At 38.4% G+C, this 13,383-nt stretch overlaps 6 protein-coding genes across 6 annotated transcripts; 1 reads left to right on the plus strand and 5 right to left on the minus strand.

Moving 5' to 3' along the window:
• Nucleotides 1–1,387: 1,387 nt before the first annotated feature.
• On the minus strand, nt 1,388–6,250 carry RO3G_07098 (uncharacterized protein; the record flags this gene model as incomplete). Its single annotated transcript, XM_067661688.1, has 3 exons — nt 1,388–1,947; nt 2,110–3,912; nt 4,030–6,250. The coding sequence occupies 3 exons, from the start codon at nt 6,248–6,250 to the stop codon at nt 1,388–1,390; spliced, it is 4,584 nt and encodes a 1,527-aa protein (XP_067517789.1).
• Nucleotides 6,251–6,668: 418 nt separating this feature from the next.
• Nucleotides 6,669–6,914, minus strand: RO3G_07099 (uncharacterized protein; the record flags this gene model as incomplete). The annotated part of the gene is made up of 1 exon (XM_067661689.1): nt 6,669–6,914. The coding sequence occupies one exon, from the start codon at nt 6,912–6,914 to the stop codon at nt 6,669–6,671; it is 246 nt and encodes an 81-aa protein (XP_067517790.1).
• A 2,284-nt stretch (nt 6,915–9,198) lies between these two features.
• Nucleotides 9,199–9,318, plus strand: RO3G_07100 (uncharacterized protein; the record flags this gene model as incomplete). The annotated part of the gene is made up of 1 exon (XM_067661690.1): nt 9,199–9,318. One exon carries the CDS (start codon nt 9,199–9,201, stop codon nt 9,316–9,318), a length of 120 nt encoding a protein of 39 aa, XP_067517791.1.
• Nucleotides 9,319–9,625: 307 nt separating this feature from the next.
• Nucleotides 9,626–10,546, minus strand: RO3G_07101 (uncharacterized protein; the record flags this gene model as incomplete). Its single annotated transcript, XM_067661691.1, has 1 exon — nt 9,626–10,546. The coding sequence occupies one exon, from the start codon at nt 10,544–10,546 to the stop codon at nt 9,626–9,628; it is 921 nt and encodes a 306-aa protein (XP_067517792.1).
• A 296-nt stretch (nt 10,547–10,842) lies between these two features.
• Nucleotides 10,843–11,126, minus strand: RO3G_07102 (uncharacterized protein; the record flags this gene model as incomplete). The annotated part of the gene is made up of 2 exons (XM_067661692.1): nt 10,843–10,857; nt 10,902–11,126. The coding sequence occupies 2 exons, from the start codon at nt 11,124–11,126 to the stop codon at nt 10,843–10,845; spliced, it is 240 nt and encodes a 79-aa protein (XP_067517793.1).
• A 1,268-nt stretch (nt 11,127–12,394) lies between these two features.
• Nucleotides 12,395–12,812, minus strand: RO3G_07103 (uncharacterized protein; the record flags this gene model as incomplete). The annotated part of the gene is made up of 2 exons (XM_067661693.1): nt 12,395–12,452; nt 12,493–12,812. 2 exons carry the CDS (start codon nt 12,810–12,812, stop codon nt 12,395–12,397), a joined length of 378 nt encoding a protein of 125 aa, XP_067517794.1.
• Nucleotides 12,813–13,383: the final 571 nt, after the last annotated feature.

The raw sequence follows: 13,383 nt of genomic DNA on the forward strand, positions 1-13,383 counted from the left end.
AAGCTAATGTACACCTTGTTGTATATCATTCAATAGCCAAAGTCATGTAGAAGCAAAAGTCGTGACGCAAATTCAGATTAAAACAGCGCCAACGGAGATAGAGGAGCTAAACAACAAGCGGTGCATTGGGACAATTTTGTGGCACTTTTGAAAAAAAACAAAATGGTTTATTTATCTGATATTAATAGTCAGTCCAGCGTCCTTTGATCTTGATACATTGTTTTATACGCTTAGGCATTGTTTATATAACCTTTTGACACTCTTCCGGCTTCATTAAGTCATACCAAACTTTAGTTACTCGTTCGTATAATTCATTCATGCCTTTTGGTGCTGTTTCATAATCATTTAGCCTTCTCTTTAATAATGACCACGTATTTTCAATTGGATTCAAGTCAGGGGACTGTGCAGGCCACTCCAGGATGTTGTAGGATTGCTCTTTAAGGTATTCTTTTACTAATTTAGTCGTATGTTTGGGATCATTGTCATGCTGGAAGATCACCTGACGTCTTTCTAGCCCTAGCTTATTGGTTCCATACTCAATTGTACGCTCCAGTTCATCCTCCAAAATCTCTTTGTACAATGTTCTATCCATGTTACCATTGATTTTACACATCCAACCAACTCCAGCATAAGTAATGGCATTCCACAGCATGATATTACCTCCACCGTGTTTTACAGTCATCTTCACATGATGCGATTTCAGGCTTTCTCCGGATCGAATCCAAGTCCAGGTGCGTCCATCCGAATTGAATATGTTGATTTTTGTCTCATCCGACCAAACTGATTTATCCAAGAATAAAAAGGAACAAGAGAGGACGAGACTCGATAAAAGAGATTGTTTTATTTAATAAGAAAATTGTACTCTATTTATACTTTTCATACACGGATAATATTTCATGTCATGGATTAATAATTAATGAGTATGATATAGCTGATGACAAATAGATAAGGGTTACGTGTTCTTCTATTGTTATATTTGTCATAGAATATTCGTATATGATTGACTGCGGCTGACTGTGATTTAGTTCCTGGATTTAATATAGTTTAACCGTGCAATTACGCAGCATCTTATCCTTAATGAAGATTATCCGAATTAACCTGTAGCTTGTCTATTGGATACATTTACATGTAGCTTATTAATACTGTTTTCATATCGAGTTATGAATGATGGATACATCATTGCCCCCTTCCAGGTTGGAACAACCGATGAACATCATGAATAACGAAGAGTACATGGATTATATCTAATATGATTGCTTAGGCTGTTCATATTAAAGACGTAAGTGTAGAGAAAAGAGAGAGCATGCTCTTCTGGTATATAATCGATAAAAACCCATAAAAACCTGTTTAGGAAAAAAAGTAATGGGAAAAGACCATATTCAGCTCGTTACTTTGTCTTGCTTCTTTTGTTAAGATTATTAGTCTTGGTTGGCAAATTAGTATGAGATGAGCGTTTACGTTTGCCAATGTTATTATTGACGTTACGTCTTGCCCAGTACTGTTCTATCATACTCATGTCATCAAAACTTGAGGCAGGTTCCCAGGTATCATATTCTGGAGGATAACCTTTCCATCTTACTAGGTATTTATAATTGCTAGTGTTATTTCCTTTATGTTGGATAATTGCCTGCACATCGTACTGTTGTTGGTCAGCGCGATTATTAACAACGTTGTCTGTAGAGATAAGTTTGATGTGCGAAGTAGGTACGTCGCGCGATAATAATGCACCTGTTTTATCCGTCAAAATGTAGCTACCATTTTTTGTGACTCCATGTACGACAAAGGGCCCCTCGTACCTTGGGTCAGTTTTACTATTTCTATTCACATTTTTTATCATAACTTCGCTATTAGTAGGAAATTGTTGATGTACAATGCGGTGTTTCTTTGTAAAATACTCGTTGTCAATTCTTTGAGTAGTCATAATACGGTTACGTATAGCAGGGATTACTATGTTGTTCATATTGTCTAGTTTATTTTCTAGTGCTTTAGCATATTGCTGACTAGAGTTAGGTATTGAGGATTGTGTATTAGAATAATCCTGGAATTCATTTGGTTGCCTATTATACATAAGCACGAATGGTCTGGAATGATGTAATCTAGAATATTTACAATTCATAGCATATTGAATACTAGGAAGGAAAAGATTCCACTCGTCCTTCTTGCCTTGTAATCTTTTAACAAGAGCTCGTTTGGCTATTCCAACAAACGATTCGTTAGTCGAATTACCCAATGGGTTATAAGGCAGTGAAAGTCTATGGTCAATACCACAGGTTTCCATTAATGAATTAAATATTTCATTAGTGAATTCTGTACCGTTATCTGAACTAAGTTTTTTGGGCCAACCAAAAGTGCAAAAGATATCTCTAAGTTCATTAGCTATAGATACTGCAGTTTTATCCATTAATGGTCTTAGAATTGTAAATCTTGTAAAAAGATCAACTAGAACTAAAATGAAATTGTGTCCTTCTGTTGATGTAACGTTCAGGGTACCAAGGTCAATACAGACGTGATCAAAAGGACCCTCTGGTAGAATACTACGGGGAGGGTGATATCCGTGTTTGCCAATATTAAATTGTTGACATTCAGGACAATTGGATACGAGCTGTAATGCATCTTTTTTAATATTAATCCAGTGCAAATTATCATTGTGGATTGTCTTTACAATAGCATCAGCCCCAAAGTGTCCAAGTAGATGTGCCTTTAATAATAGGTTATGACGTTCTTCTTCTGGTGGTGTCATGTAGTCTACTAGTTGTACAGCTCTTTGTTTTATATTTGTACTGTTTTCTGTAGTACGTTTGTTCTGTGACTTTGTAATTTTATTTTTTATGGAAAGTTGCTGAGGATTACTATCTCCCCCCAGTCTTTTTTCCGTATAGTCTGAAAAAAGACGAGAAAGTGAATCCGGCAACACATTTTCAATTCCTGGACGATGGATTACTCTGAATGTATAGTTGAAAATAGTTTCGAACCAATTCAGCATCATGGGATTAGGAATGTTTTGTGTGCCAAGATAAACCAAACTTTTATGATCAGTATACAGCGTGAAATGAGATCCATACAACCACTTGTGAAATCTTTCAAAAAGATAACAGATGGCTAACAGCTCTCGTTTAGTTGTCGAGTAGTTCATTTCTGACTTCGACAGTGCTCTTGCTGCGAATCCAATATAGCGAGTTTTATCGTCGATAATTTGATAAAGTACACCGCCAATTCCTGTGTTGCTAGCATCTGTAGCTAGCTGTAATTCATGACGCATGTCAGGTATAGACAAAACAGGAGCATTAGATAAGGCTGTCTGTATATTTCGAAAAGCCTGTAGATATTTGTCAGTCCAAATGTGTTCCAATGAACCTTCATTACGTAGTTTATCTAACGGTGCGGTCATGGTAGAGAAATTTGGGAGATGACTTCGAAAATAATTAGCGAGACCTAGAAAGCGTTGTATATCTTTTCCAGTCTTTGGTATTGGCCACGCTAAAGCGTTTGCAACCTTTCTGCTATCCAGTGAGAGACTATTGTGGCTAATAGTGAAGCCCAGGATGTTTACAGAAGTTTGCATAAAATGACATTTATCAACGTTAAGAATGAATTTAGCTGATGTAAGTCGTTCGATGACCGTAGTTACGCATTTGATATGTTCCTCAATATCGGGTCCAGTACCGATAGTTAAATCATCAATGAAACATGTTACGTATGGCAAGTCATGTAAGAGAGTAGTTAGCACACGTTGGAAGTGATTTGGTATGGGGGTCAAACCGAATGGTGCTCTACAGAATTGATATTGTTGACCGTTAAATGTGAAAGCTGTGAGTGCTCTATGCTCTTCAGCTAGAGGTAGACGATGAAAAGCTTGTTTGAGGTCAAGTACTGTGAATAGCGTAGCAGCACTCATTTTTTGATGCAACTCAGCTATCAATGGTAATTGAAAGCGGTCGGTACGATCTTTAATGAGTATTGCATTGATATGTCTGGGGTCTATACATACCCGTATATCGTCACTATAATTACCATTAGCGTCCTTCTTACGTACAGTCAACAAAGGAGAGTTAAATGCAGTATTAGGAGGGGCTATTTCAATCACGCCATCTGCTAACCATTTATCAACCTGTTCTTGTACTTTAGGCTGGATTGACAGTGCAATAGGATACTGTCGTCTATAAGTCGTTTTACCTGGCTCAGTTTCCAAGCGAACTATCGCTTCAGGTAGAGGACATGCAGATGTGCTAGGGATCTTAGCATTAGCGCTCAAATATGGCTGTAATGCGTCCATAAGTTGTTCACGCTGTTGGTGAGTGCCAGCGGGTGACTTGTTAGGTTTGATAGGTGAAGGGTCTATTGGATCAGGTATTGTAGAGATATTAGGACTATCCCACGTAACAGCTAAACCTGTCAAGTTAATGTTTAACTTAGGCATAAGATCTGTACCAATACAAATAGGTATATCTTTATCAAACTTAAAAATTTCAAATTTATGCAAGACATTGATTCCGTTATAAAATACTTTTATTTGATCTGTAATAGCAGTTCTAGGTACCAAGGTATTCAAACTAGCTAATTGTAATTTTCCTGAAACAGGAAAAGTTCTAACGTTTATAATTTTTGCTAGGTCAGGAGAGATCGTAGAAGTATTACACCCAGTATCAACCAAAGCCCAAGTACGGACATTTTCTATAGTGATGGGTACAAAAAAGGAATCAGTACGTTTGTTATTAAAACTGTGAAGTTTTGTATTAAACGGTTGCAACTTACATAGTGATGAGTAGTAGTGGATGTCCTTGACGGCTTCATCGTCAAGATCCTGTTCTTCATCGTGGTCTTGTTGGTTGGCAGGGTTGTACTTAGAAGCTTTTGTACCCATTGGTACATCTTCACTGCCAGTCAACTGAAGTGAGCGGAATGCTCGGGTTATGGTAGGTGCAGTAGAGGAGGAGGAGGCAGAACCAGCGGAAAGAGGTTGATTCCTTTTAGGGCAAACATTTAAATGCTCCCTAGTAAAAGGAGCGTTGCACTTAAAGCAACGCTTACTAAACGTCTCTTTGTTCATGCTGCCAGTTATACCCAGTTCCTGAGCCTTCTTACAACGATCAGTTGTGTGGTTGCACTTTCCATGGATAACACAAGTCCTTCCATCCGTACGGTGGTTTCTTTTATGAATACCACTGGGAGGGTTCAACCCGTTGACTTGAGAGGGTTGGTTATTGAACTTTCTGGTTGACGTATTGGGCAAGGTCTGTTGTTTCGTATGAAACTTTCTTGCGATACTTGAAAGGAGGTTGATATCATTTTTTGCCTCCTGGTCCAGACTGACGATGGCCATATTGACATGATTTTGGAGGCTGCCAGGAAGGGAGTTCACGAACAAGATAGCCAAAAAATCATCAGCTACGGGTGTGGCTTCACGCTTGAGCTTCAAGAAGCGGTCGGTGTATTTTTCCACAGATTCATCAGGTTGCATGCTGATGGTTAACAGCTCTCTTGAGGCGTGAGCTTGAGCCTCAGTGGATTCGATGCCGTATTTCAAGGTTAATTGCTCCTTGAATGTGGCCCAAGATAAGTTCTTCTTTACCCGTAATTCATCATACCATGAACGCTGGGGATGGGTAAGTGAGAAAGGGATGAGGCGCTGCCAATGCACCTGTACATCCAAACGATACGCAAAGAGGATGTCCTCAAAACGTCGGATACACTCAGCAATGTCTTTATAGACAGGCAAGGCCGAGTTCTCCACATTACCAGTATATTGAAACAAAGGTAAGTTTTGAGGGACTACCGTGGGTTGACTGTTAGAACCGTTAATGGCAGAGCCATTGGTCTGTATAGCCAAGTTATTAGCCAGTTTTGCTTGCAGGTCCAACAAGGAGGCCAAGATGGTGGACTTGGTGGTGTATTCACGAGAAAGGTTAGCCAGTTGCTTTCCCGTAAGCTCTTGACTAGTAATAGCCGCAGCAACTTGCTCAACCTGTTTCGTCAAAGTCTGAATGGTAGCCGTTAAATTACGACCACCTAAGACCTGAGAAGGTGGTGCTGCGCCACTGATCTTGACACCAGCAAGTGGGGAAATGGGTGCCCCGACTTCTACTTCTTCCATCTCTATGTCTTCTGTATTAGAAATGGGCGAACCATGACTAGAGAGTTCCACCCCATTAACCATGGTAGATTTTTCAAGTCGAGGACCAATGAAAGCTGGATCACTTTCAGAAAAAAGAATTTCTTCGTTGGAAGCCAAAAGGTTAGAGTTGATAGACATGTTTGAGAATAGTGTAGTAGTAATAGAGTAAAGAGAATTCGTCAAAAAAAATGATTTATCCAAGAATAAAAAGGAACAAGAGAGGACGAGACTCGATAAAAGAGATTGTTTTATTTAATAAGAAAATTGTACTCTATTTATACTTTTCATACACGGATAATATTTCATGTCATGGATTAATAATTAATGAGTATGATATAGCTGATGACAAATAGATAAGGGTTACGTGTTCTTCTATTGTTATATTTGTCATTGAATACTCGTATATGATTGACTGCGGCTGACTGTGATTTAGTTCCTGGATTTAATATAGTTTAACCGTGCAATTACGCAGCATCTTATCCTTAATGAAGATTATCCGAATTAACCTGTAGCTTGTCTATTGGATACATTTACATGTAGCTTATTAATACTGTTTTCATATCGAGTTATGAATGATGGATACATCACAAACAACACGTTTCCAATCATCTATTGTCCAATCCTTGTGAGCCATACACCAAGAAAGCCTCTTACGGATGTTTTTAGCACTAAGCAAAGGCTTCTTTGGCTTCTCAATCGCACCAAGACCGGCCTTGCGAAGGGTTCTGCACACGGTTTCAGCACTTACTTTTCTTCTGGTGTCTTTTCCTAGCTCCTTAGCCACCTTTGTTGCGCTAGACATGCGGTTTTTGGTCACTTGGCGCACACAATAACGCTCATCAGCCGCAGATAGCACCTTGGGCCGACCAGCTTTTGGCTTTTCAAGTCCAACGCAATGGGTTTTTCGGAGCCTCCCAACAGTACTCTTACTTAGGCCAGTAACACCTTCCACTTCCCGAACCGACTTACCTTGTTTAAGTAACGAAATTGCTCGAACAACTGTATCTTGAGAGACTTGTTTCATGTTGAGATATAATGGGCGAGTAATAAATCAGTAGGAGATTAAAAATTCAGCAATGAGTAAAGATCAACTTAGAGTCATACGATGTGCATTTGTAAGCAGTTTGGTACATCTGTACAACTTGTGGGTCGATATTTCATCGTTTTTCGTTTTTTTTCAAGTGCCACAAAATTGTCCCAATGCACCGCTTGTTGTTTAGCTCCTCTATCTCCGTTGGCGCTGTTTTAATCTGAATTTGCGTCACGACTTTTGCTTCTACATGACTTTGGCTATTGAATGATATACAACAAGGTGTACATTAGCTTAATAACTATGGTTCTACAAGCTCTAGAAGAGAAAATTACGAAACATTGGGACAATTTTGTGGGCCACTGTATGCCGAAAAGGTGTGCTGCAGTCATTAAAGCAAAAGGTCGTTGGACTACTTATTGATTTTTTTTAAATAAAGTGTGTAAAAATGTTTACTTATAAATGCCGTCAAAATTGGTCGCATGTACCGTCGGACTTTGAGGGCTCATTATTACCAATATATTTGCTCTACGGCACTGTTTGTGCTACTAGCTAATTCTCCAGAGTTTGCTCTTTCGAATGGTGTATATATCACTGTAATACGCCAAGAAATGAAGTAGAAGGTAATCTGTATAGGCAAAATATGAAAACATGCGACCAATTTTGACGGCCACTGTAGATAGTATGCCTGATCGTTGTAGAGCTGTAATTGCTGCGAAAGGCAGTCATACAAGATATTAATAAAATAATGCACATAGTGGAAAAATGGTTCCAATGTCGGTTTTTGTATTTAGTCTTAATTTTTCCCGATTGTGCAACAGTACAAGCAAAATTTTTTTGCACTGATGTTAGCTTGAAAGGCGCTACAAAATGCATGTTTTTGTGAGCCGCTACCGTCTGTGGTTCAAAAGATGTAAAGCTTTAAAGTTGCAAGTTGAAAACATTGGAACCATTTTTCCACCCACTGTATAGTCGAGCTGGTAGTAGTGCAAAAGTGGCTGACTGTATCCTCATCGTTAAGCTGTGAATGGTTCTGGCTGATTGTGTTGGTTCTGTTGTAGAACAGTAACTGATTGTAGTTGACATTAATAAATATAAGTCTTAATACAAGATCATAATTAAAATAAAATAAAATATAAGTTTATTTAAATAAGATCATACAATCAATTCCAATTAAACATCTTCTTTTAGAATATCTATTGTATTCATGAGAGTTCTTTGATAAGAAGACGTATCAACTAAAATAACCAAATCCAATCCAATGTCAGGAATATTGCTAATCTTTCACATAATTGAAATAACGCGTAAAATAACGTTATTCAATTCAGTGAGGAATTCCCAGAATAAAAGATAATCTATGACAGACATACAAAAGAACAAATGAAAAGTTTTCATAATCATAATTATAGATAACACTTGCTAAAGTACCTGAATATTAGAAGAACGATAACAATAGAAGATATCAAGCCACTCACTCAATAAGATATAAATACCTGTCTTCAATTAGAATAATTTTTACTTTAACTTAAACTGAAATAAAGATCAGTCTCAAAAAGTACCCAAACTGTTTCTTGATCTTTGTTTTTACCTTTTCCTTTATTATTTAAACCATTATACAACAGGTTCTTTTAAAATTTGCGGAATGCTCTTGCGAAGGTTGGGTATCTTAGTTCCCGGCAGTTGGGCTGTCATTGTGGTGGTATTCAATGAGAAGCCGAGGTGATCGATCTTTTGTGTTGGTATAAGAGTCGATTTCTTCATGTTGATAATCCATCCGAGAGACTGTAGTTTCTGTACAACTTGTTGAGTTTGTTGGTGTGCCTGTTGAAAAGAGTCTGCTATCAAAATCCAGTCGTCGAGGTAAGAGCTGAGTCGTATCCCTTGTTGACGTGCCCATTCGAGAATAGGTTTGGTGATTTTGGTGAAGAGCCATGGTACCAGGGACAATCCAAAGGGTGTGGTTTTGAATTGGTAAGTGTTGTGATCCCAACAAAAGCGAAGGAAACGTCGTGATTGAGGGTGCACTGCAATATGGAGAAATGCGTCTGATAAATCTATGGAAGTCATCCAGTTGTTGGGCTTGATTGTTCGTGTGACCTCCTGCAATGTTTCCATTTTGAAGTGTGGTGCTGTAAGGTATGAGTTGAGCTTCTTCAGGTTGAAGACCGGTCTGTGACCGCCGTTCTTCTTGGGAATCACGAAGAGTGGGCTGTAGAAACCTGGTGTGGTTAGTTGTTGTTGTTGAGAAACTATCTCTATTGCCCCTTTCTGCAATAGCGATTGTATTTCTTGTTGTAGTAGTTGTTTTTGGTCGATATTGTAAGGAATTGTTGGTTGAGGATTGGTTGTGAGAGGTGGTGTGCTGTGAAAATGGATTGAAAAGCCGTATTTGATTGTATGAAGCAGCCAGTTTGCTATTGAAAGTGTGGTCCGCTGGGAATAGAACTGGCTGAGCCGGCCGCCTACTAAAGGTGTTGTGGTCTTTAGTGTTGTTGGCGAAACAGATTGGTGCCTTTCTTGGTGGAGTAAGTGCTACTGTTGTTGTTGCTGTTGTATTTGTGTCGATTGGTGTAACCGCCCTGCTGAGAGGACGGACCGGATCGAAAAAACTGCAGATGTTGGGCGTGGGGACCAAGTTGTTGATTGGTGCTGTTTGGACGAAGCTTTTTCCCAAATCGAGAAGCTTTTTGTACAGCCTCTAAATTAGTTGTTTGTTGTGATAGTGCCCGCTGAAATTCGTCCAAAGGCATAATGTAGTTGCTTGATGAAGACACACTACTAGAAGAGAATTTGGGGTTAATTGCCTGAAAGGCCAGATTTTTACGCATTTCGGTAATTTCTGAAGAAAGGTTAAGTATAAGAAGCCGACAATCTGCGAGCATCTGAAGATATCGTTGGACATTGGGGTTGCTGAAGTCGCGACTGATTTCTAAAGCTAAAACATCGAGAGGTCGAACAGTCCCTGAAGTAAGGTATTGTAAGCGCTTCAATGATCTGTCATGCCTTTGTTGTCCAGCATTCATCGCGCGGATTGCATCGGGGATGGTGTCTGGTGGGTTGTAAATCGTATTATTCATGCCAGGATATTTTTCAATCAAATCTTTACGTTGCTGTTCCGGAAGTGGTGCTGTGGTGAAGAGAGATTGTTCGAAATGCATGAGTTCGCTCAACATGGCGGAAGGTTGCCATGGGTAGGTAGGGCGAATCTCAAGGGAGTGAAGATTATTGACAAGTTCATCTTCATCCATAACTTGAGTATGTTGGTCATTACTAGACAAAGTTGGTTGCTCTGCTGAAGGTTGAGCGTTTTGATTCTGATTTAATAGGTGGGTAAGTTGATCAATTTGCTCCTGTTGATGAGCCAGGATTTGTTCAATTGTTGGAGGAGTTGTTGTGGAACTCATTCTTTATGGTACTGACCAGCGAAAAAGAAGATCAATCTATCATTTATTACATTATTTTTATTTATATATTATTTCGCTGACCAATAAAAACAAGAAGATTAAGCAATCATATGACTTATTTTTGTATTCGAGTATCTCATCAAATTCTAGTAGAATTTATTCGTCACTCGAATTATTATTATTATTTTTTCTCCTTGTTAAGTCTTCTCTTTAACAATCTTTCTTCTCTACTAAGCTTTGTAGAAAGAGTTCTTTTCTTTGTCTCAACAGAATGTACTTTTTTCTCATCACTCAATTTAGGTGTGGAATTTCTATTGGACTCATTATATTTGGAATTGGATGATGCTTTATTCACAATGTGTTCAGCTCTCTCATGTTCCAACTTTTTCAGTTCGTCTTGTTTATCCCAATATTTCTCTATGATAGTTGGGTCTGTAAAATCACTAGCCTTTTGCCAAGTGTTAGCACGTTCGCCATAACCAGCCCATTTAACTAAAAACTCTCGATGACCGATTGGTCCGCGATGGTCACGAATGTCTTCAACTTCATAATATTCATTTTCGATATTTGACTCATCCATGTTGACAACTTTTAATTCAGATGGCGTGTAGTTACGATGTAATAATTCATTCTGCTCATCTTTCAGTTCATATGAACCTCCTCTATTCTTTCGAACCACTGTATAGGGACCTTTATACAGTAGGTGGAAAAATGGTCCGGATGTTTTTAGAATATTCACAAATATTACTGTACCTTTACCAAATCTCAATCAAATTAAACGAAACAAAAATTATTTTGAAGCGAAAACATTACTTTATTTTTAGTAAAAATTTGATATGTCACACAAAATTTCAAAGGGAGCCACAGGAGATCAAACATTTCAGCAACATCCGGACCATTTTTCCGGGTGCCTCATAATATCTGTTAATAGTCCGTATATCCCCCTTTTGCTTGAATAACAGCTTTGATTCTATCCGGCATACTGTCTATATACTTTCTACAATCATCTTTTGTAAAAGTCGCCCATTGTTCTTCAATTCGATACCATGGTTCATGAACGCCTTTAGCCTTGGTTTCATACGTACTTAATTTTAGCTTCAGGTGATACCAAATGTACTCAATCGGGCTTAGATCTGGGCTCTGAGCAGACCAACTGTAAATAGACTTGCTGTCGAAGTTGTTTTCTTCAAACCAAGCTTTTGCAACCTTCGATGTATGTTTCGGATCGTTATCCTGCTGGAAGTAAATGCTTTTAGGATCATAATTGTAGTAATTTAGGGCATCCATTAGCGTTGTATCCAATATACAGTGGGTCAAAATACCTCACAAACGTATGATGATTTTTACTTATTTTTGATGTAATTCCATGAGAAATTGGCTCAATCATTTCAAATTTGAAATATAAAGTCATCCATATGTACGCTACTGTGTACCAAAAATTTAAATTCAGATAATTAGCTGAGATCTATTAGGAGGCAGATACTTAACCTCGATCTATTTGTGAGGTATTTTGACTTTATTAATATCTAGTTGATCCGCCCTTTTCAGCAATGACAGCTTGTATTCTTTCTGGCATACTGTCAGTATACTTTAAGCACTGATCTTTTGTAAAGGAATTCCATTCCTTTTCCACTCTCTGCCATAGTTCGCGCATGCTTTTTGCTCTATTTTAGTACATACTTAGCTTCAGCTTAAGATGATACCATATATGCTCGATTGGACTCAAATCAGAACTTTGGGATGGCCAGTCATCAATATAACACATACTGTTATCTTCTATATACTGTTTTGTTGACTTTGATCGGTGTTTTGGGTCGTTGTCATGCTGAAAAATGGATGATTTCCAATCTAGGTCATAGTACCCGAGCGTGTCTTTAAGGCTTGTGCCAAGGATTTCTTGGTATACCTATGAATTCATGGTGCCATCATATACCTGACATGCATACCTGTGTCCCTCACTGGTTATACAGCCCCACAACATGATACCACCACCACCATGCTTCACTGTAACTTCAATGTGATGAGGCTGAAGACGGTCTCCTTTACGCTTCCAGTAGTATTTACAGCCATACAATCCCCAGATATTAATTTTGGCTTCATCTGAGAAGATGAAACGTCGCCAGTCGTGAATGATCCAATACTGATGCTTTTTAGCCCAAGCTAATCGAGCTTTTTTGTGCTGTGCAGCGAGTAAAGGCTTCTTCTTTTTTATCTCAGCGAAGATCTCCACAGAATGCAAAACGTTAATAGCGGATTGGTACGACATAGAATAGCCCAACTCTTCCAACTTCAGGTGGACCTCCTTGTCAGTCCTTAATGAGCCGTTTAGAACCTCTCGCTTGATTAGACGACGAGTGATGTCGCTTACAGGGCGTTGTTTGCCGTCTTTCTTGCGAATCCGGTGGATGATTGTACCTTTGTTGCCGTTGGACTTTAAAATTTCCAATTTCCTTATTTGGAAATCGCTAATTTTTGGAATATGAATCACACAATCGGTAAAATGTGCTAGAATTATGCATGTCGTTGTCCGGAATGGCTAAGGCGTTGTCTTCGCATGAAGAGGGTCGTATATTCGATACCTCTGTATGTTTTTTTTTTTTGAAATTATTAGTAGTTATTTTGGCGCATATTTTATTTTCTTTTTGAATAATGTTGTGGCAAAGAAGTTAAAAATGAAAAAAGGCAAAGAAGAAGAAAATTATATAGAAATATTACAACCATTTAGTCGAAGAAGGAGAGTACAGTTCTAATTACATTTTTATTTTATATATTTTATTCAATAAACAGGCAACCTTCTCATAAAAAGTTCCTGATCCCTTTATTTTTTTTATCTTTAC

This window comes from Rhizopus delemar, genomic scaffold, assembly GCF_000149305.1.
Source record: "Rhizopus delemar RA 99-880 supercont3.5 genomic scaffold, whole genome shotgun sequence".
In the NCBI taxonomy this organism is placed as follows: domain Eukaryota; kingdom Fungi; phylum Mucoromycota; class Mucoromycetes; order Mucorales; family Rhizopodaceae; genus Rhizopus; species Rhizopus delemar.